This window comes from Aedes albopictus, chromosome 2 (assembly GCF_035046485.1).
Source record: "Aedes albopictus strain Foshan chromosome 2, AalbF5, whole genome shotgun sequence".
Lineage (NCBI taxonomy): Eukaryota > Metazoa > Arthropoda > Insecta > Diptera > Culicidae > Aedes > Aedes albopictus.
The window spans coordinates 477,974,905-477,999,191 of NC_085137.1; the positions used below are offsets into that span (position 1 = coordinate 477,974,905).

A 24,287-nucleotide genomic window follows, 5' to 3' on the forward strand; every position below is an offset into this window, starting at 1 on the left:
ACGGACACTACGATATCCAAACCATTCGGAATTCGAGCCACCAGCGGTACGGCAGCTCAGGAGGAGAATATGTTGCCGCCCGCCACCGCCATGCTGTTGTTGTTGTTGTCATCGAGCTACCTGTTCTGATTTCAATGTCAATAACACGCAAACGGCGCAGGTATGACGGACAACGGCAGCGATGCAGTTTACGTTGTACGCAACGACCTGGTGGGCATGCCGTCGCCGACGTTGCCGGCGGTGATTTTTACAGAGTTGTTATATTTTGCACACTGCGACTCTACACAGCCATTGGAACTATGTAGTAGGAGAGAGTGGTGTGGACCCGAAACGCAGGCACAGCGATTGATTGATGGACTGTCGACATGAGTCCTTTGCTTGGCTGAAAGGCTCAGCAGCAGTCAGGTACGCGGACGCGGAGAAGGGTTGGCGTTAGAAATTGAAGGCAGGTACCTGCACACGTTCGATGCATTCGAGAGGCGTTTCATTGGTGATACTTTGGATAGGATTGGGCGTGAGGTCGACAATGGCATGGCTTGGCGGCGTGGTTTAGCATATTATGGAAGCACGTGAATCGAAGTGGACGTCATTTTTTTTCGAAATTGAACTCAATTCTTGTTGGAAAATGTGTGCTTGTTTAGCTAGTTTCGAAAATTTCAAGAGGACATATAGGTGCTGGAGCCAAGTTCCATTCATACCAAGGTTGCGACCATTCATTTGCAAAGATTTACATTCATTTGCTATTATCTTAGTTCAGAAGCATGCTATCGAAAAACAATGTATGGATGAATTTAATCTTGTAGTTTTATCTGAAAGTTTGCCGAATAACATCGGGGTCGCAAACGTATACCAAAGTCGTGTGCGAGCTGTGAAGGCAACTTTCTACGCGGTGAATGTAAATTTCATTCACGCTGTGGAAAGTTGCCTTCACAGCTCGCTCACGACTTTTGAATGCGTGTGCGGCCCCAGTGTTATTTGGCAAACTTTCAGATAAAACTACAAGGTTAAATTCATCCATACATTGTTTTTCGATAGCATGCTTCTGAACTGAGATAATAGCAAGTGAATGTAAATCTTTGCAAATGAATGGTTGCAACCTTGATTCATACTACGAATTGGACAGAGCCAAACTTTCTATTTCCGACTGGAATTGTGAGGTTTCGTCTGTGTAAATTCTTGTCAGTTAAGGCAGGGATGCCAGATGATTTTTTGAAAAATCTGTATCACTATTTTCAAAAATCTGTATCCCATACAAAAATAAAATAGCTCCTCTAGCTCAAAAATCTGTATTTCATATGAAATGAAATCTGTACGGATGCTCAAAAATCTGTATAATACAGATAAATCTGTATATGGCATCCCTGATTATGAGTTATAAACCGGAATTTTCTAACTGTTTTGCCATCTCCAATGTTGTGCTGATTTATTAATTTTTGAATTTTTCTAGATATTCTTATTAGAGCAAAATCTTGCATAAACCAAGTAAAGTTTTGGAAATGCTACAGGAATCTTAAAGTCCTGCACGCTAAAACCACTCAGCACATAGAATGTGTAAGCCCTACTCATAAGTGGATAATTTCCAGACCACACAAAAATGTGTTACAGTTACACATTATCAAAAACAGCTCGTACACTCGTCTGGATGCGAAATGTCGATATTTTTTTTTTGTTTCCCAAGGTCACTAGTAAACCAAGCTAGACTGCTGTGCAAAGATTTTTGCGAATTTAACGATTTTGCGGACACAGGAGCTGATTTTGTGAATGTGCAAGGGTTACACATTTTTGGTGTAGTCTGGAAATTATGCACTTTAGTGCTGAGCGGCGGTAGCGTGTTATTCAAAGAATTCGGAATTCCACTCACAATTTGGGCTATTCCACGAAAATCTCTTTGTTTCCTCTCTTCAGACACCTCAGGCCCTGGAGAGTTCTTTCTTTGAAAGACCCGTTGAAATCTTGGAGCTTCCGATAGATTTTATTAGATCAAACCAGTATTTTTATGTTTCAACTAATACTATGGAAATAGGGCCATATTTTACATATTTGCTACCTGACTTTAGAGTTCCAGAGTTATCCTCAAGAGGGTAGTCATCAATTCTGTATTGAAATCTTGTGTTGGAAGCAAAAATACAGCACATGCAGCATTTTTAACCTCAGCAGTTTTGATTGGATTTTGAAATACCTGTCACTCGAAGCTCAAAAAAGCATTACTGAAATTACAGGTGCGATCTGGTGATCTTCAACATGCCACGAGAACTCTGAAGCTTTTACTCTTGCTTTTACTGTAGTTTTAAACTCGATGCCAAAGCTTAGCAGAATTGTGAAAATTCTGTCAAAAAAGGGTGCCGAAACGTCTTTGCTGGAATTACGATTGTTTAGCCATTAGACTACTTAAGACACTGGCAATGTTGCAAATTTTTAAGGTATATCTTGTAAATTAGAAACTAATCTTGAATCCATACAAGAACTCTATTAATCTAAATTTCGAAGTTCCTGTTTTTATCTCGTAATTTGTGGAATCTCACGTTTCCAGACGGGATCATTAATCTGGCAGATGTGATGACGCATTTCTTCACTCTGAGATTTGCAGAGCATGATACACTAAATCCTTTTTTTTTACACGACTTTTTTTACGTGATTTTATTTTGAACGATTTTTTTTACGCGATTTTCTCGAAGCTACGTGACTTTTTTACGTTATTTTTGTTATTTGTGGAGGACAAATCGCGTAAAAAAAATCTCTTGGATTTTTTTACGCGATTTCACGAAGTTATGCGAACTTTTTTTACGCGATCATTTTTTTTTTGCGCGGACGCATCCATCGCGTAAAAACAGAATTTAGTGTATTTCTGTCAGAGTTCTGCAGTTTCGATGGATGCTATGAAGTTTCTGACTTAAACTTGCCGCAGAAATACCGTGGTCTTCAACACTCGTAAGTTTGTTTGCCATTCTACGCAAGGAGAAACATCAGAGAGAATACAAATACAAATATGACTGCCACAACGGCCGAAGAACTTAAACTTATGTTGGAAGTATGACGTTTGGATCAGAAAGCAGGCAGTAAGAACTCCAAAATTGGTTTTCACATCAAGACCCTACCAGCTATCATCGGCTTTTCTGCCAAAAAATGTGATGTCTTCAACAGCAGAATTGAGATGATTCTACCATGTTTTACGGAGTTTACACCCGAAACTTACCGTTAGTTCAATTGTTCTGGTTCCTCTGGAATTTTCGGAATGTTCATCGGAATCAAACAGCTTCGAATTCTCTGACCTAAGTTACTGTTAAAGTAAAAACAGTCTCCTTCAGAACCCTGGAGCTTCTGTCAGAGTATCGTTTGTCTGTAACAGTTGAAACAAGACCATGATCCACAGTAGTCCTAGCTTCTTGCACGAAACTATGGATGTATATAATGGAGCACTGTTTGTCTACTATTCGCAGTGTTGCTGACTTCAATAAAAGCGTTAGAGTTGCATGGAATTTAAAAAATCTAGCGGTGGACACGCCACAATTAACGTTTCGCGTCGAAAAACTCACTCTCGGCCAGGAATCTTTGGAACCTAGCCATGCACACGCTACCGTTTATTTTTCACGTCCAAAAATGCACTCCAGGTGATCGATGAACTTTCGGAATCTATACACGGACACGCCGCTGTTTACTTTTTGCGTCGAGAAACTCACTCCAAGCAAGGAACTTTCGGAATCTTGTCGCTAACCGTAACCCGTCACTGTTTACTTTTCACATAAAAAATCACTCCTGGAAAGAAACCTTTGAAACTCACAATCAGCAAGCAACCTTCGTAATCTAGCCGTAATCTACTTGTTTACTGTTTACTTTTCGAATCGAAAAACAAACTCCCGGCAATAAACCTTTGGAATCTAGCCGCTGACATGCCACTTTTCGCGTAGAAAAGCTTATTCCCGACAAGAAACTCTCAGAAGTTACTCGTGGACACATCACTGTTTACTTTTTGAATTTAAAACCATACTCCCGGCGAGGAACTCATGGATTCTAGTCACGGATGCGCCACTACCTACTTACTTTTCGCATCGAAAATCTCGCTCTCTGAAAAGAACTTTCGGCACGCTACTGTTTACTTTTTGCGTCAAAATGCTCATTTCCGACAAGAAACTCTCGGAAGCTAGTCGCAGGCACGACACTGTTTACTTTTCCGGTCGAAAAACCCATTTCCGGCAAGGAACGTTCGGAATCCTGTCGCTCACACGCCACTTTTTACATTTCACGTCCAAAAACTCTCGGCAAAAAACTTTCGGAATCTAAACTCAGCTACGCCACTGTTTACTTTTGCCTAGAAAACTCACTCCCGGCAATGAACCTTAGGGATCTGGACGCTGACATTCCACTTTTCGAGTAGAAAAGCTTATTCCCGAGTTGGGAATCCCGACAAGAAACCTTCGCAATTGGGTTGTTCAGTGAACGAAACATTGCTATTTCTGTATCTTAATAGAAAGAGCTCATTCTTCTGAATATGACGTGATTTTATTGCGTTCCAATACCGTAGTTTTGATGGTTAAATAAACAAAACAGCTTTTATTTTGTGTATAGAATGACAGTTCAATCGATAAAGTGACAGTTCTTTCCGAACAAAAACAAATCCCCATACAAACTTTAAATGCATTTTAAAAATAGTTCCCGGGCACCAAAAATGATGAAATATTGGATTTCGACTAATTTTTGGACGGAGATTCTGATTATGGAATAATCTGGATACCCCTAAAGAACCCAATTATGCCGCTCACACGCCACTGTTTACTTTCACGTCGAAAAACTCACTCCCGGCAAAAAACCTTCTTATTCTAGCCTCAGCCACGCCACTGTTTTCTTTTTTCAGCCGCATAGTGGCATATTACTGTATACTTTTTGCATAGAAAAACAAACTTTCGGCATGAAATCTTCTAAATCTAGCCGTGGACTCGCCCGTTTTTGCGTAGAAAAGCGTATTCCCGACAAGGAACCTTCGGAATCTACTCGCTAATACGTCACTGCTTATTTTTTGCTTCGAGAAACTAACTCCCGGCCAGAAATTTTCGCCAGAAACGCCTCTGTTTACTTTTTACCTGTTGTAGAAGGAACCCTAGAGCTATAGTTATGGGGAAACTTACCCATTTATCGGGATCATGATATGGAATTCAAAATCATAGGATTCTTGGCATTTCTTCAGTAATCCGGTAATCTGTATTCTGAAGTTTTCTACAGTGTCATGGAGTTTCCGATAGATTTGCAGCAGTGCTTTAGGAAGTCTTTCTAAGCATTCTATGATGTGTTCGCATCTTGCTGTTATACTTAATTACTCGTGTTCGAGAATGTTGAATTTTAAGCCGGTTCAAAAAGTTATTCCGGAAGCCTCATGTTTCTAGCAGAGTCTGCAGTTTATTGTGGAATGTCTTCAGCAAAACCCTGAAGTTTCTTCAATGCATCATAAGACTTCATTTAAAAGTTGTTTTCCAGTATTAGAATCAGGATTCTCAAAATGTTGTAGTCTACAAGAAAAAATGACTGACTGCTTATCGAAATTTCGGAACTCATGAAATACTTTCACTACTTTCTGGCTCATCATTATCTAATCACTGAGTTATGGACAAACAAAGAATCTTTCTCAGAGCAAAAAGATTCAGTATCCCAAGCTTGAGCGATTTCTCTCATTATGTTTCCCCCTCTTGCATGCAATATGTGACTACGAAAAATATATGCGAATTTATTTGCACGAAAAAGATCCAAAGATTTCGAAAGTGAGGCACATCAGGAGTTGACGTAAATGTGTTCTTAAGTCATATAATTTACAAGCGTACAATAAATTTTGACATGCCATCTGATCAGCGAGTTCAGACTGTGAACAGCGCTATTGAACTTGTCGAACAACATAACGGGAGCAACAATAATGTGACTCTTTGTGTTGATACTTAACTTATGACTAGACATTCCTCTTTGTCTTTCGAGTATTTTCTATTTGTGCTTCGCTCCCGCGCAAACGATTTCGATGGGAGCGACCAAAGATAAAGTCTTCAATGATGCAAATTATCGCTTCACGAATGCTCAATCAACTTATCAATTGAATTTTTATCGCTTGCGATTGAACTGTACACTGCTCAGCGATGAGCAGAGGCAAAGAGGTGGCAAAACGAATATGATGTAACTCACAAACGATTTTGCACACATCTGTCAGTGCCGCCACTTCCTCACCCGAACAGCCGAACAACGCCGAATGGGTTGATTTTAGAAGCTACTGATCCAGACGCGCCAACTTGGTCAAATTATTGAGGGGCCAAAGCCTGGTTTTTCTGATTTTTTGTATGGGAAAATCGAAAAATCGTCAAATATTGGGGTGGCAAAACCATGCTTGCCCCCCTAAGTTGGCGCCTATGTACTGCACGAACGCTCAACACGCACACAGAAGCATCATTCGCATGTACCGACACCACACAAATAACGTTTACAGCCTACGATGCTTCGCGATAAGCTGATCGAAAAGCATCGAAAGCGACAGGCTTGGCTGGAACGCAATAGCTCAACGGCGAAAAGGTGCAGCCAACAATGCTGATCAGTGTCGAGTCTTTTCGTTTGCTATTCGAACGAGAGGTTGGTTTGATAAAGCGAGGAAGGGTGAAAACGTATTCGTTGTCGAAAGCGAATTGCATCATTTCGCGAATGTTCTCACCAGATAGCAAACTTGAAACGAGTATTGGAGACATATTGTGAGAGCAAACATCAAGCCTGATCATGGATGATCAGAAGCTAAAGACCCGAACATTGTGTAAATCAACAATGATTCCATGAGCAGCTATTATACATGATCGAATTAAATGGTAAAAGAGTGCACTCGAGTGCGCATACAAACATGTATGTACATCTTTAGAAATATTCCGACATATTTGCACATGTCAGCAGCAATACCAAAGAATAAATAACGCCGCTGAACGATGTTGAACCTATTCATGAAACCTGAGTGCCTGAAACCGTATTTCTACTGAAGCTCTGAAGTATTGAACATTTTCCGAAGTTTTGTGCTTTATGGCAGTCTAGTTTCCAGATTGAATACTTCAATTATCGGTTATATAGGTGAACCATTCTATTAAACATACGATAGTAGGTTTAAGTCAGTATTACGAAATTTATGACGAGTTACAGATTTTTTTTAACTAAAATCCAATAGTTATGAAATATTTGGAAACTTTCTTTGGAATCTGAAGATAATTGTGCCTTGAGCTACTGTATTTCAAAATTTTGAAAAACAACCTACGAGGTAAGAGCCTAAGATGATCGAAAACAGCGCCAGAAACAAACAGTCGTTCTTAACTTTGCAGGTTATAGGCAATAGGCTCCCGGTTTTCGTTGTCCGATCCTCAAAGTTTCACCTAAACAGTTGAACAGAGATGGCATGACGCACAGAGAAACAGCTTGTGTGCGCACATCCTCACACATTCTCGTCTGGTTCTCTCTCTTTACGTGCACTGACTGTACACCAACAGCTAACAGAAGTCACTCAGTCGAAAAACTGCGTGAGAAAAATCATAGAACGCCGTAATCTAGGCCATAATATTTATTTTTTTGCTCTCTTTTCTGTACTGAGCAACACCGAGTAACTAACGCACCGTTCTTGGCGATGCGTCATCGATGAACGCTGAGAGAATGGAGACGTTGGAATGCGCAAACGAAAACGTCAAAACGGTTCACTCTTCTTGAAGCTGAGTGCCTGAAATGTGAATTGCGTGCCCTTTTCAGTACACGAGCACTGAAAAGAACACACGTGCCATCCCTGCCTTACAGTTGCCCTCGTTTGAGCTGATTGCTGCCGAACTCCGAAATTGAGTGACGGGCAAATGTTCTCTATTACATCTGTTTCCATAGCGTTCCTATAAAAATGCTACAGTTCATGTCGTCATTCTGTGATTTACCAAAATATTGTACCTTTTTACAATTCTTTGAGTTGCTTGCTTGTAGAGAAGGAGCAGTATAGCGGAACTTGAGGATCTTCGTTGTTATTGTGAGCTCATCGTTAACTCACAGACAAACAGGCGCAACTCTTGAAGGAAATTCATCAACAACATTTGCCCGTTGTCTTTTTCATGAGCCCACTGCCACCTGATGGTGGAACCGCGCGCGACACTGTCGGCCATGATGGATTTCGATTTGACGTTTATCTTACACGCACACTACTACAGAAATCGCCTGTTATTATCATTTGCATCATTCAGCAACGTGTACACTGGCAAACGTCAAAGCGATCGAACACTAGCGCATCTGATAGATGGATCACAGAAATCAAATAAAATTTGAATTGATTGTTAAATGCATGTGCCAAGACGTTTTAAAGAATGTTACGTCTGATTGTCTGTGGTAAACTGTTCGATGTAGCAGGGTGATAGCGTTTTTGTCAATTTTACTTGAGTTCACACTACCGCCACCTAACTGTTCAGCATTGTTTTAAAGTGTTTCCTTAACCTTAATATGAACCGATAACAGTTCGAAATGTTTAGTTTGTCTTTCTGTAGATCAACGATTTTAGTAAATGAATGTGAGAATAGACGAGTGCACCGATGAACTGAATTCATCGCGGTCCGAGAATTTTGACACTAGAGCGGGGTCGCTTCCAATCAGAAGTGAAAGATTTCCAATCAGAATTGAACAATTCTGATTGGGAACGACCCCGCTGTAGTGTCAAAATTCTCGGATCGCGATGAATTCAGTTCATCGGTGCACTCGTCTATAGATGAGTGCACCGATGAACTGAATTCATCGCGGTCCGAGAATTTTGACACTACAGCGGGGTCGTACCCAATCAGAATTGTTCAATTCTGATTGGAAATCTTTCACTTCTGATTGGAAGCGACCCCGCTCTAGTGTCAAAATTCTCGGACCGCGATGAATTCAGTTCATCGGTGCACTCGTCTATATGTAAAAGCTACAAACTGATTATTTCTAATTACGCAATCCATGTCAAAGTTAACAAGCGGAACGCGATTTGATGGATTTTTCATTAAAATTCAATCCTAGAAACAACTTTCACTACCTTCTTAGCATCGAAATCCAATTAGAATTGAACTGAATCAATTTTCCGCATGGCGATACGTTTTAATAAAACGACGAATGTTCACAGCCCTTAAAAATCAATAACCCGTGAAAAACAGACAGCATTTCATGAAGCCCATCAAGAACCCATCCCGTTGTCGTAACAAAATTGAAATCAATTTTACGACGTCCGATTTGCCCGTCAAAATCGCTCAACCCCCGCGTTTCAACAAATCGTTTCTTGATGGCCTTCCCTCGCCAGTCACCGACCGGCCAATCCCATATAAGCGTCCGCCCGGCAAACCAGGGGGATTACATTGAACCCCAAACATGACCACTGGATGACCTACAATCTAGCTAGAACGAACGCTAGTGAGCGCACTCGTTCACCGAAACGCGCCGTGCCCGCGCCGGCCTGTTTAAGGGGACAAGGATCTCCGCGAGTTAGCAGCAGCAGCAGCAGCAACGATCGCTCGATCGATCGCTTCACGCTTCGTTGCCCACACCTCTCCTCGCGGTATATGATCGCTAGCTCAACTAGCAGCTAATAAATCGCCACCGCGCTGCTGCTCTATAAATAGTAATTGTTTTTTCGAAGGTGAATGTCAATTCCGGCTACACAAACAGGTGAGCAGCAGCAGCGGTGCTAATGACTCAGGAGTTTTTCTGTGCCCAGTCCTCCTCCACCCGGCTGCGGCTGCGGCATCACTCATAAACCTACATAGACTCACTGACTGTCAGTCGGTGAGTGCAGTCAGTCAGCCTGTCAGTGGGATTGATGGGGGCGAACAGCTTCATCGGATTCCTTCGTCACTCATAATCTGCTCCGATTTCCGCATTCGAGAGCCGGTTGTTGTTGTTTAGGGTCTCGAATCCAACTGCGGAACTTGATTTCCCTCCTTCAGAACGAACGGATTTCGTCAGCATGCGGATTGGATACGCGCGGTTCATGATCTGTTCTGGTTGAAAAGGCAAACGTACGGATTCTTAGAAATGCGATTAAGCAAGTTTGGGTGGTTTGGGTTTACGCAAGACAACACCGATTAGTCAGGGGTTCGTAGGATGTGGTTCACGGATCATTCTTAAATCTTAAAGAGGCTTAGACTTCAACTTGTTTATCAACGGTTCAGTGCAATTTCTCCTTCTATCATGAATCAACGATTCAAGCAATCAAGTAGGTAATCATGCATGAAAAAACTCATTCACTCACCCAAAAGTCGGAGATGTAAAACACCAAGAGAGTGGCTACCGACAGCGGAAGAATGACGCGCAGAGAATGAATGCGAACCGAATGGCTCTCACTGCATGGCACTGTGAACCGAATTCACTCCGTTCGAGAATAGACGAGTGCACCGATGAACTGAGTTCATCGCGGTCCGAGAATTTTGACACTAGAGCGGGGCCGCTTTCAATCAGAAGTGAACGATTCCCAATCAGAATTGAACAATTCTGATTGGAAATGACCCGCTCTAGTGTCGAAATTCTCGGATTGCGTTGAATTCAGTTCATCGGTGCACTTGTCTATTTTGACTCTAGAGCGAGGACGTTCCCGATCAGAATCTAGCTTTTCTAATTGGAAATGGGCCCGCTCTACTGTGGACAAGTCCAGCGATGAAAAGGATTCACTCAGTCCGAGAATTTTGACACAAGAGCGGGATCAATTCCAATCAGAATTCGACGATTCTGATTGGAAATGACCCCACTCTAGTGATGATGATGATGATGATTGTGTACCCACCATCAGCGCAAGGATTACCTATGGCTGCAGAGTCATACCGGAACGGAATGATCTACCTGATGGTTTGTTGTAGCAGGGTAAGCTAAATTCACTGGAGACCTTCGGAAAACAACATGATAATTGTTATCTCGTGACAAAGTCTGGCCACCCCACGAACATTTGCCCGGAAACCAGTTCATTTAACTTCCTTAGGCTACCCCTCCGAAATCCCCATATATGTCATGTGCAAATATAAAAAGTAATAATAAGGAACGAACTCACCGGGTAATCCTGACCAGCTGGTTTTCTATGTTTGGCTTTGGTCTCAGCATTTCCGAACTCGGAATAACGACGGACACGAGCACCACAATGCGGGCAATGTGGTCTCTTGCCACCGAGCCATCGTCGATCATTTACACAAAGTGCGAACTAAAAACACAAAGAAAAATGCAAAAACGCGGGAACGACGAAATGCGGCAAGTTTCAGCCTCCGCGCCCTGCTTGTCACTGACGACCGACGACCGTTCACTCTTCCATCAGCGTTCCACTCAAGTGCGAACTAAAAACACAAAGAAAAATGCAAAAACGCGGTAAAGACCAGCCTCCTGTCACGCGGCCATGTTTTTTTGGAAATGACCCCACTCTAGTGTCCAAATTCTCGGATCGAGTGAATTCGGTTCATCGGTGGATAAGTCCATGGACTTATCCAACGATGAACCGAATTCATCGCGGTCCGAGAATTTTGACACTAGAGCGGGGCCGTTTCCAATCAGAATTGGACGATTCTGATTGGAACAGACGCCGCTCTAGTGTCAAAATTCTCGGACCGCGATGAATTCGGTTCATCGGTGGATAAGTCCATTGGAGCAAATGCTTCGCAGTTCTCACCAGCTGCAAACCCCGGTTCAACCTGATCGATTAAACCACTCCTAATTGGATCTCGCGGAATCGGTACTGAAGTGCCCTTACGCATGCTTACTACTGCTAAATACTGCCTGATTGACTACCCCTTGAAACTCCAACTGGAAATGACCATTTTGGAGGATGTTTGCGGCGTACTTCGGACGCACATGTGCGGTGGTGGTGCATTAGAAAACGCACATTACTCATGGTTCTACACGTCCGATCGATCGGTGATCGATCGATCACCTCTGAGTCAGTATTTATAGATTCATTCTGTCCGACCGCAACGACTTAATCGCGACTTGTCAGTAGTGTCACGATGGCACGACGTGCTCCGTTGTCTGGCGTTGGTTGGAAATTCGCAAGTCTTTTCCATCGAACTGAAGATTGGGTTCGTCCCTTCGGAAACACCTTGAACTCGATCCTCCTCGATCATCCATCAGGACTAACCTCGAACCGTTTTTTTTTCTTTCCTTTCCAGAATGGTTACCCATCTCGCCGCCGTTCCCTAGTCGATGACGCCCGCTTTGAGACGATCGTAGTCAAGCAAACCAAGCAAACGGTTTTGGACGAGGCCCGCACTAAGGCCAACGGTAAGTGGACAACAACTGTGCCTTTCACCACACTGACTGTGTAGTCACGGCGGGTGTCATTAACGATCATTACCTCGCGATCGACATAGACCTGGTTCTGTGTACCCTTACGTTCTCATTATTTACCATTGTGTCCTATTATTTATTTTCCGTTTTTTTTTTTCGTTTCGTTTTGTTTTATTCTGTTCCTGATTTGGTTTCCGATCCTTACGATTAACCCTGATCGACGACGCCGCCTCCCGAGTAGAAGATCCCAACTTGGATGATGCCGTCCAAGAACAGCAGCTGCAAGGTAATTTGAAAGTTGTCCCCATTTATCCCCTCCCTGTGAACCTCGTGAAGCAACGATCCTCTTCCTGGTCTCGTGCGATCGCGATACGGATAACCTTCGATCCGAAAGGATTTCGACTCAAGTCGAACTGAAGCCTGTGAACACAGGTCCGGACGGGACGGGTTTGCGGTTGATTGCGTCTAAGGTCACCTCGCGAGGCGAGCACCGCACAACACTACAGTTACTTCCGACACATCGACCGAAACGCGAGCGGCGAGTTCTATAGCGATGAGGAGAGGAGTCGACGAAGCGGAAAATCATGAACCGCACCGTGCGCGCTCGCCTTTCCGAATTTTGTTTTTATTACGGAGCCGCTAGTTTCCTTATTGAATGCACGCTCCCGCTGAGCAACGCGATCGCCACGACGGATTTGATTTGCCCAAATTGTTCGATTTTCGGTGTTTTTGTTTTGATTCCGTACGTTCGGCGTTACGGTTACTGGCTTAGCGGCACCCGGCCGCCCGTCAGTCGCCGAACTTCGATCGAAGATGATCGCATAGACTAGGAGGATCCGAGGTTTCTTGTTTTCCGTCTGTTTTTTTATGTTTTGATTCTTATTATAATTTGGCATTATTTTTTCCTTTTTATTTCCGATTTTGTTTCCATGTTTTCCCTCCCCGATGTACGTCAATGTTGTAAACACGCTTATGTTTTGGGCTCGATCGATCAGCTGACGAAGTTCCATACCAATTGGAAGATGAACAAGCCGCCTCTCAGGATGAAATTGACGGTAAGTAGTGATCTAGGTTGTAGATAATCGCCCAGTGTTAGTTTCATCCCAATTTTAGAAACGTGTTTTTTGTTAAGCTCAATTTGGTCAGAAATTCTTCTCGAGAACAACTCAAATACTACCTCAAACTCTATCAAAACGATAAATCAGAATAAACGAGAAAAACATAAGAATCACCCAATATTATTATGTTGTTATTGGGTCATGCAATTTCGGCATCGTTTAGTGGTTTCTAGTTCTTGTTTTCATATTTTTTTATTTTTTTAATTTTTTTTAAACAGTTGGCAAATATCGCTCAATTCTGTGAGTGTCATATTGAGTAAGAACTCGCTAGGTCAGCCTATTTCAAAGAAGAAGTTCACTATGTCTGCTTTTGAATAACGTATTATACCTCAAAATTTCTCAAATTTCAAATTTAATTTATAGTAAAAATAGAAAAATATAAAAATGTCGGCAGATTTTCATTCCACATTTGAAATCAACCTTGTCATAACAAAATTCCAGGCGAGGAAGACAAATAAATCTCTTGGAAATCATTTCTGACTGCCATTGTTCTAATCTAACGTTTTGAGTTGGCACACGATTGCAGAAGTAACTTAAAATTCTAGTTTGACCCTAGAGGTGTAACAAAAGGTAATTGTCTGCCGATACAGCGCCAAATTTATTTTTTTTGTTTTCTTCTAGCCTGATTTAAGAAATTTTAAAATTTGGATAGTGATATTCTATCTAAAAATATCAGAAAATTATATCAGAGTCTCTTCTAGTATTGTGACATGGTTTCCTAAAAAGTTCTAAAAATTGATCCAAAGGTTCTTCTAGTAAAATCTCGAAAATGGCCCTAAACATGACTAACAAAGCTCATTTGTCCAAATTGCTTAAAATTCCTTTTGCTGAGTTCTTTCTATTTATTTATTGTTCGCAGAGCCTCTTTTAGTGTTTTCTTTAATTTCATAATATTACCAATGCGAGGAGCTGCAAAGAACTTTTTCCCATTTATGTATTGATTTCTGATTTCTCGAACAAGCTTACTCCCGATACTTTCATCCATTTCTGGTTATACGATTTGAATACGCTCTTACTACGACCGGCCACTAACTTAACACCCACTGCAAACAATTATGATGATTTTTACAGATAGTAAACCTATGTTACGCCCTATCCCTACCTGATATAAATTCAATCTCATGCAAAACAGCAGAGAAATCGTAGTGGACGTAAAGTGAGTGGCAGGGCGAATAAGAAGATTCAGACTCTCTTCTTTCCAGACTTTTGCTTCTCTGAGAACTCTGAGTACAAGACATTATTGTTGCATTCGCCATAGATGTTTCCAAAAAGTGTTTCTCATAAAACTGAGCTTTCCCCATTTTTTTCGAATCAATCAGAAACGCGAAGAAACATTTGAAAGGCAAGCATTTCCAAAGCAATCTTCTGAAATTTGCCATTTCAGAACCTGATGTTCCTTCCAAATATACAATTATTTCAAATCCTTAGGAGAATTTTCCCTCGTTTCGTTCTGGTGAACTTTTCTTGAGCGGTTTTAAGATTTTTACCAGAAATTTATTCCGAAAACTTTTTTTTAACATTTCTGAGAGTAGATCTGGAAGCCTGCGTCAAGGAAGTTATGAAGGGGTTCTGAAAATTACTAGAAGTGAAAAAATATTTGAGTAAATAAGAAAAAGGCTGGTCAAAACTAGGATATTGGAAAAATGTAAAAATGAGTTTAAAATGAATTTCTGAGAAATTTCGAAATGGTTTTGTAAATAATCATTTGGCAAGAGGCTTGAAGAAATTCATGAGAAAGTACTTAATCAAGGTCACGGACAAGCTCCTGGAGCAATCGATTACGCAGGTTTCTGGTGAATCCTTTGAAGATTACAAATTCAAACAAAAAATAAAAGAAAAACTTTCGAACAAAAAACAAATTGGCTATGTTTCGTAATTTTTTTTTGTCATTTTCCATGGACAAACATTTTATGATTAGCACGGATGATCCCTGAAAAAGTTTTAGATCACACTGAATGATATGCCGCCCAAGCTGCACTTAGAGAATTTTCATGACAAATTATAGCAAAAATCCAAATAAAAAAACTCTAGTGTTTTCTGCATTTGGGGCTTGATGATTTTTCTGGAAATTTTTGAATAGTTTCATAGGAAATCATTCGGAACAGACTTGAAAAAAAAATCCTTTTGAAGAGTTCACTGAAACGATTTTGCAGCAGTTGTCCAAGGAACTTTTTGACAAATTATAGAAAAAAAAAATTAAAAAAAAGAAAATAGCTCTACGCTAATGCTGAGAACAAAATGCTAGATTTAAACGTGTTGTACAAAACACAACAGCGCCATCGCTCGAGGGTTAACAGAAGTTTTTTCATATGTCTTGAAATGTTTTTGTAACATTTGAAAAGGCCTGCATGAAGTTTTGAAATATTTTCAGATTGAATATAGAGACATGCTCTCAAAGCAGATTTCAGAAAAAAATCTAAACACCATACTTTAGGGGAAAACATTAATTTCTGAAAAATAAAACAGGAAGACTTTTGAGAAATTTTGAATTAGTTAAATGAAATATCCGTTCTTGAGCATATAAACCTTCAATCTGCTGATTAATGGGAAAATAATGATGACATCGATAAACAGTTCTTACTAAGAGCAGTGAAATTGGCTTGTAATCAATTGACATTTTTTGATTTCTAACTCTACTTCTAAGGGAATGTATTGAAGGAGTTTCTAAGACCAGCTGAACCTAAAGCAGTCCATAAAGGCGTTTTTGACAAGTTTTCTTAAAACTGTTTTGAATTTCCCAGAAAGAACCCAGATGTTTTCCTTTGAAAAACAACATTTTGAAAATTTTTAAAGAACTTCGACATGGTCTCCAAGAAATGACCACCGGATTTGATTTATGAGCTATTCGAGCAGCTCCTATGAGAACTCCTGTGAAAACTTTTGTCGTGGTTTGTATCTGTGGTTTGTACCTATGGAGAAACACTTGGGGCAAAATTAGGAGATTTCTGGCCGGAATTACGAAACAAAAAATATTATTGATAAACTGCAAAATAAAAAAAATGATAAAGATGTAAATAATCCCAAGCAACACGACATGTTTCAAAGCCAGTACCAGCAACATCAGTCCAATTTAAACACTGTTCGTATTAAGGGCAACAGAACACAATTGCTTCTACTTTGAAATGCAAAAAGCGCAGATTCTAAATCAGTATGCAACTTGAGCTAGGAGCAATGGTGAAAAAAAGGAAAAAAGTCCAGACTCGAACCACGACTACCAGGAGTATTAACCACTAGCCTTACATACTGCACCAGAAGCTCTGTGAGACATTTGATGCTTAACACACCGTAAAAGCTACGAAAGTTACGCGTTACTCCATTACGCCTCCTTTGTCACAAGTTAGAAAACTGTCAAAATGAAAAGACACGCAAGTTTTCCGCAACACATTTGGAACCTAATTTGAACAAACAAACCAGAGTCAGATGTGGAATATGTAAGCTTCGCCTCCATAAATCGATGTCAAACACGATGTTATTTGTGATTCCTATGAAACAAAGCCACAGCTTAATGATATTCAGAGTTTAAATGCAACTCAACTGACAAGATTGAAGTTGCGTGTGCTTTTATTGCAACTCTTTTGGACCAAAGCATAGAAAGCAACATTTAGGATGATGTTTCAGGTGCTGCTTGGGATATACACAGTTCACTTTTTGTAACTTTTAACTAGCTTCAGCGTGGCCCGTAGAACTATTATGAAACCAAAACAAAACGCGTTTAGTTCTGATAATGGTGCTTCAAATCTCTGCAATTGATGGCACTTATTGAAATTAATCTGCTCTTTGTGTTACTATTGTTCTACTTTTTTTTTTGACCAACCTTTTAAAGTTGGGAATCTGAAAACTTTTGATTGTGTCACCCTAGTATCAACCCATTTCCATCTAAATGCTGCTATGGACACTAAAACCTCTTGTTGTGACACTCCCATTTCAAAGCAGCTTAAACAATTGTCTATTCTTTTGCTCTTTTCAGCCATTCTGTGGCCGAATTCCGGCGCACAATTTCTTTGAAGAGAAGAAATTTTCTTTCATTGTTACCCAGCAAGAAAATTTTCTTTTCTTCGAAGAAATAGTGCGCCGGAATTCGCCTACTGGTAACCATTTTTACCACTCAAACATGAGATGTCCCAAGAAAATTTTCAACAATTTTGATAAGAACTCCTTGTACTGTATCGAGTTCAATGGCAAGCTTCAGAAGGGATTTTTTCGGTAGTCTTGGATAGAATCAATACCAAGCAATTCCTTGGCAAACTCCAGAGGCATGTAAAAATAATCAGGATTTTTTTTATGTAAAATACTAGTCATTGATAGTTTTAGACTTTTTGGAATGTTTCAAAGAAGAAATAATTTAAAAAAATATCAGTAGCTGTCACATAGTTTCAGTCATTTCGGTGCAACCTAATGTGCATTGAGCGTTTTAAGATTCAGCCTTATGTTTGCATCCCCTCAAGTCAATTGTAAAATCTTAATTTTTTGGACTAGCTTTGGATCAAGTTCAGTGGCAAGCTCCAGAATCGATCCTTAAAGGCTAATTTCTAAAAGAAAATATAATAGATTCAGATTCATCTAGCATTTTATAAATTTTTCGAAATTTTCAAACTTGTTTTGTGGTGAAATACATATGGAAAAACTTTGAAGGATTTCAAGAAAAAAAAAATAAGATCAAAATTATTGGCAAGCACCTGAAGCAATTCTTAGAGGAACTATATATTATATTATTTTTATCTTTTTTTTTATTTTTGCATTTGAACTTATTTGCCAGTTCTTTATGAAATAATCAATATGCAAGGATGGGAACACTCACTTGCAAAGAGTTAAACTCACTTGCAGTTTTCTCAGCTCAGAAGCGTGCAATCAAGAAACGATGTATGGACGACTTTTGCCTTGTGGTTTTGTCGAAAAGTTTGCCGAATAGAGTATGGGTCGCACACGCATACCGAAGTCGTGAGGGAGCTACGAAGACAACTCTCCACAAGGTGAATGTAAATTACACTCACCTTGTGGAGAGTCGCTTTCACAGCTCTGTCACGACTTTGAGATTCTTGTGGGACCCTTACTCTATTCGGCAAAGTTTTAGACAAAACCACAAGGCAAAAGTCGTCTAAACATTGTTTCTTGATTGCACGCTTCTGAGCTGAGAAAAATGCAAGTGAGTGTAACTCTTTGCAAGTGAGTGTTCCCATCCCTGTCAATATGTTCTAGAAGTTTTGAAAAGGTTTTGAAATAAATAGAGACAAGGCATTCAGTAACAACTTAGAATATTTCTTGGAGAATTTTAAACCAATATATATCACAAGATGTTTCATCATTCCTTTTTAGAAATTAAACCAGTTTTAGATGATTTTTGAAAATAAATAATCTTTGAAGAATTTGCGGTGGAAAAGTGGATTAATATTCCTAGAAAATGAACATTGATTTGAAAATGGAAAAATGTGGAAAACCGAAGAAACAATTCTTGAATGAGTGTCAACAGAACGGCAGAATAGTTCAATGGCAAGCTTCTGAAATGATTCTTGGCTAATTCCTAAAAAAAATAAAAAAACAGAAATTCTTCATCTAGGGTGTAATACATTTTAGGAAATTTTCTTAATGGTTTTGTTCTGAAAAACATTGGAATAAACGGTGCAGGATTTCTAGGAAAAGCTGTTGATTAACTTCACTGACAAGCTGCTGAAGTAATTCGTGGAGGAACTTCTTGACAAACTCTACAAAAACAAAAAAATAAATAGCGTTTTGGAATTGTTGAAAAAACATTCAAAGAATTTTGTTCATAAGTTTTGAAATGCTTTTGAGAAATTAATTTTGGAAAATTTTAGAAAAAAAAATTCTAAAAAACCGAATTAGTTCTCATCTGTTCAGGCCAAACATGTCTAAAGGTCCTATCTGCAGAAGAGAGGCTCTCTTTGGTTTCCCTCTCTATCGTTAATATCTCAGCTGTTTATTTGTATTATGATTGTCTCCTTGCATTGAACGACAGTGTTGGGAATACTCACTTGGGAAAAGTTATACTCACTTGCTTCTATCTCAGTCCAGAAGCATGCTATCAAAAAATTATGTTTGAAGAACTTTTAGATTGTAGTTTAATCTAAAAGTTTGCCGAATAAAGTAAAGGTCACAGACGTATATCAAAACCGTGAGAGAGCTGTGAGTACAATGTGAGTATAAATTACATGAATTTTACTCACCTCGTACTCACAGCTCTCTCACAACTTTGGTATGCGTCTGCGACTTTTACTTTATTCGGCAAAGTTTTAGATTAAACTACAAACTAAAAGCCGTTCAAACATCATTTTTTGATAGCATGCTTCTGGACTGAGATAAAAGCAAGTGAGTATCACTCTTGCAAGTGAGTATTCCCAACACTGTTGAACGATGGTCAAAACACGTCTTTTGATTTGTACTGCAAAAATGGTTGAAAAGTGTACATTGTAATAATTGAAAAAGAAAGTAAACAATGAGAGCCTTTCAAATGCAGATAGGACCTATTGAAATATTTTGCCTGTGTTTTTATGAGAAATTGTTGGAAAACCTTTGAAGCAGCGCTTAGACAAGTTTTGGATGAAGTTCAATAACAAGCAGCGGAAGCGATACGTAGAAATACTTCTTGGCAAGTACCTAGATTTGGAAAAATACAAAAAAATAAAAAAAAATCATTCAAAAATTCCTCATTCAGTGTTCTGTGAAAATTTAAGAATAATCAAAATAGTTTTGTGGAGCGGAACATATTCAAATATTTTGGAGATTTTCTAGGAATACTTTTATTCCCAATTCTCCAGGAACACAAACATAGACAGATTAAACACTTATTGCTACTCCAATTGCTATGCATAAGTTACCTGTCGATAAATACCTGCTTTGATCACCAAATGGCACTTCATTTTCAGTTGGTAATTGAGGGTTAAGTTCTTCAAACATTTTTGCTATTAAGGTGTTCAAGTTGTTGATAGAGCTGGCTCACCGAAATTTCTTCAATTTCTTCTGGTGATCCTACTGTCAAATTTGATCGCAAAATTGTTCCCAAATGCCACGTTTGGTAAATTAGTTTTGATGCATTTTCTCTCTTTTTTATATTTTTTATTTTTTATCCAAAAGTTTTCTAAAAGCCTTTTTTTTCGAAAATTCATTTAAAAATGGTTTCTGTAAAACCGAAAAACATTTTCCTTCAGAAAAATTTCAGCAGATACTCTGAACCATCCTCTTAATGTGTATGGGAACCGTTTTTAATAAAATATTGCTCCGTTATTTAAAAAAAAAACGAAAAATAAGAAAATGCATCTAGTTTTGCCTCAAGCCATACTGATGTAGCTTTCCAAATCCTTATTCATCTCATGTCTGTTTGTCCCAGTTGAATGTTTATGTTACTCAAACGTAGGGGTCTGAGTTTAAAGCGGAATGATTCTCTCTGCAGAATCAGAAAAGTGATCGAAACGTTGGATAAAATCCAATAATATCTATTTTTATCCATTTTCATTTTTTTCTTTTTTTTATTTTTATTCATATTTAAATTTAATTTTATTTAAACTTTTTAATTTAAATTAAACTTTTTATTTTTAATTATACTTAATTTTAATTTTTTACCTCATACAAGTATCTCTTCGAACCACGGTAATGCATGTTTTAAACATCATATCACATCACATAAATGTCAGTTTTGGTAGATTGCCCTTCGATCATCCTTATAGCTATTTTGACCACTTTCACGAGATTATAAAAAAAAGTATTTTAATCAACGTTTTTACAACTTCAATATTCAACTGTATCAACCAGTTATCCACTTGGCTGCTAACGCTGCTAACCGTGGAAGAAATTGAACTGATGAATATTTTCCTCAAACGTAGCGACCTTCAAAAGATTTCAAATCATTAAAATTCTACTCTCGTCTTTTTTACTGCGGTGCTAAAAAAAAAAATAGCAGCACCACTTAAAGACCCAACTCAGAACGCACCAGCAGCAGCAGCACAAATCCAAGCATTTTTCATTCTCAAGAATAATCCCGTTCAATCGTCACCGTTTCTCCCAGCTCAAAAGCTTGCCCCATTGTTGAAAATCACCCGCACATTTGTGTCTAATGGGTCGTGAAAATTATCACCCCCACGATGACGACTCTATTTCATCTTCCCACTCACAACGCGATACAGTGACTAACGTAATATGTGCTCATTCTCTCTCCATTTCCAGACGCTGGCCTAACGGAGGAGGAAGTCGTTCTTCAAAACGCCGCTTCCGAATCGCCTGAGGCCGAAAAGGAGGTGGTCCGTGCCGCCATCGTAGTGCACCTACGCGACGGCATGGGCTCCCTCGGACGTATCCTGAAGGCTGTCGAGACGTACCACGGCACCGTGGTGCACCTGGAGTCACGCCAATCGCGCAGCGAAGGCGTCGTGTTCGATGTGCTCATCAAGGTCGACATGGCCCGGGCCAACCTGCTGCAGTTGATCCGCTCACTGCGGCAGACCGCTTCCTTCGGTAGCGTTAGCCTGCTGTCCGAGAACAACGTGAGCGTGAAGGCCCCGTGGTTCCCGAGCCACGCCTCCGAGCTGGACAACTGCAACCACCTGATGACCAAGTACGAACCCGATCTGGACATGAACCATCCCGGTTTCGCCGATCAGGTCTACCGTGCCCGTAGGAAGGAAATTGCCGAAATCGCTTTCGCTTACAAGTAGTAAGTTTTTCCCGCGAAGGATATCTGTAAGGCCGACGATTTAACGTTTTTTCCCCCCTCTCTCTCTTCCAGCGGAGACCCAATCCCGCACATCAACTACACCGAAACCGAGAACAAGACCTGGTCCGCTGTGTTCACCCGCGTCAAGGAACTGATGAGCAAGCACGCCTGCTCCGAGTACGTGGCCGTGTTCAAGAAGCTGGAGGACGAAAAGATCTTCGTCAAGGAACGCCTGCCGCAGCTGCAGGAGATGAGCGACTTCCTGCGCAAGAACACCGGCTTCACGCTGCGTCCGGCCGCCGGTCTGCTGACGGCTCGGGACTTCCTGGCCTCGTTGGCGTTCCGCATCTTCCAGAGCACCCAGTACGTCCGGCACATCAACTCGCCCTACCACACACCAGAACCGTAAGTAGTTTTTTTTTCTCTTACACTTTTGTGGGATTGATCCCAAAGGGAAGAGCCTTCTAATCCCATCGTCTTGACCTTCGCTCAGTGGAATGCCGGGGAGAGAAGAGGGTTACAATTTATGGCCGCATTGTGGTTGACCTACGTCACAAGAGCTTATGCTTGTTCTTTTCGCCACCGCGCGGAGATGATGGAGTGAAAAGCTGTGATGATCATAGGAGAGGGGAAGGGGGAAGCGACACAAATCTAGCAACTGAAGAAAGCGCGTTATGATTGCTTGAGTGTTTCCATTCATTCATGCTTCTTTAGAGACCACGTCGTCGTTAGCGCCGTCGTCTTTGACTATACGACAAGTGGTTGGTGACACGGTCGGCTTTCGTTTTGCTTCCTTCCCGCACTGGCTGTGATGTAATGTCGGAAGTGGTTGCGGGAAGTACGTTTGAGCGATGGACCGTCGTGGGTGGAAATTCCGGATGAAGATGATTATCTTGATTGATCAACTTTACTCAAAAATCTTGATAAATAAGTTTAGTGATTGAGGTAAAAATAGTCGAGATCGATAAAGCGCCATACTATCTAGCTAGAGGCGTAGGTTCGAATCCCATCAGTATTCTCGAGCTAGTCGCAATTGAACCCTTCTACGGTACGCTTCTCAAAGCATTTCTCCTGCAGCTTTCCTCGGAACGACCACTTTCCCTACTCGCACAAAGGACCCCAAGTAGCAGAGAAGTCAAAATAATAGAATAAAATGATTTTAACGGAAATCACCTCGCATTGCCACTCCATTACCACGCCACCGCCTTCGGCATCAGCTCAGCTTTTGATGTCTAGCAGCAGCACGTACCAGAAGCGAAACTTTTTCCGCACCGGGAAATGATTTCCCTCCGGAGCAGCGGTTCTACGATGATGACGACGACGGCAACAAGTGTCACCCTAGCCATAGTGAACGAACGGCGGGAAGGAACAAAATAATTGCCTTACCCTGACCTCTCCTAGACGTGGTCCTTCTCCCTGCTACTAGACGAGGGGTGCTACTAAAGCGCAGTAATGGCAAGCGATACAAACTCAATTAGGCGGTGTCGTCGTTGTTCCGACCTGGTTCCGACCGAGAGCTCTCGAGGGAAAAATTGTTGGCACTTTGACTGACGATGACGACGAAAATCAATGTTCCACGACCCATCCATAAATAGATTCCAATCTGGGAACAACGGGTAGAAGTGGGCGTAACTATTCGGAAAGTGATAGTTTTACAGTGTTTTGGAATCATTAACTATGGAACACTGCTTGAGGATGGTTCTCCGGATGATTTCGATCGATACAATGTTCGGACAATAATCAAATTTTCTGTAACATCTGCTAGGACGCAGTAAATGATAAAATCGCCCAATGTTATCTGAAAGCTTTTCGAAAATTCTGACTAAAGAAATACATAACCATTACTTGTCGAAAGGTTGAAATTCGTCAACCTCTTGTTATTATATGGCATTTTTCGAACATTCATCTGAAAATCGTCCAATGCTATATGCATTTTTCGAACATTAATCTAAAAATCGCCCAATGCTATATGTATTGGAAATGCATTCTTTTGGAAAGTTACGAAATAATCGACATTTTATTTTAATGTATCGCCGGTTTTCCTATTAAACAGTCGCCAATTAAATCCGTTTTCGACAATCATTTCCAAACCGCCCAATGCTACCACTGTACAACCATGACAACTAAAACCCAGATTTCGCTTACCTGTGTCTAGGTAATCCGATTTTTCATCCTTTTTTTTACTTTTTTTAAATTTTCTGAAAATCGCCCAATATTATCTGAAAGCTTTTCAAAAATTCTTACCAAAGAAATACGTAGTCGTGAAT

The 24,287-nt window shown here is 40.4% G+C and overlaps 1 protein-coding gene across 2 annotated transcripts in view; it reads left to right on the forward strand.

Moving 5' to 3' along the window:
- LOC109413955 (tyrosine 3-monooxygenase) overlaps positions 1–24,287 on the forward strand; it is a 140,795-nt gene that overhangs the window by 109,606 nt on the left and 6,902 nt on the right. For both annotated transcript variants that reach the window (XM_019687684.3, XM_019671618.3), the window contains exons 2-6: positions 12,126–12,237; positions 12,485–12,529; positions 13,239–13,298; positions 21,534–22,020; positions 22,093–22,425. In XM_019687684.3, coding sequence (XP_019543229.2) covers positions 12,126–12,237; positions 12,485–12,529; positions 13,239–13,298; positions 21,534–22,020; positions 22,093–22,425 — 1,037 coding nt within the window. The remainder of the gene's footprint in view (positions 1–12,125; positions 12,238–12,484; positions 12,530–13,238; positions 13,299–21,533; positions 22,021–22,092; positions 22,426–24,287) is intronic.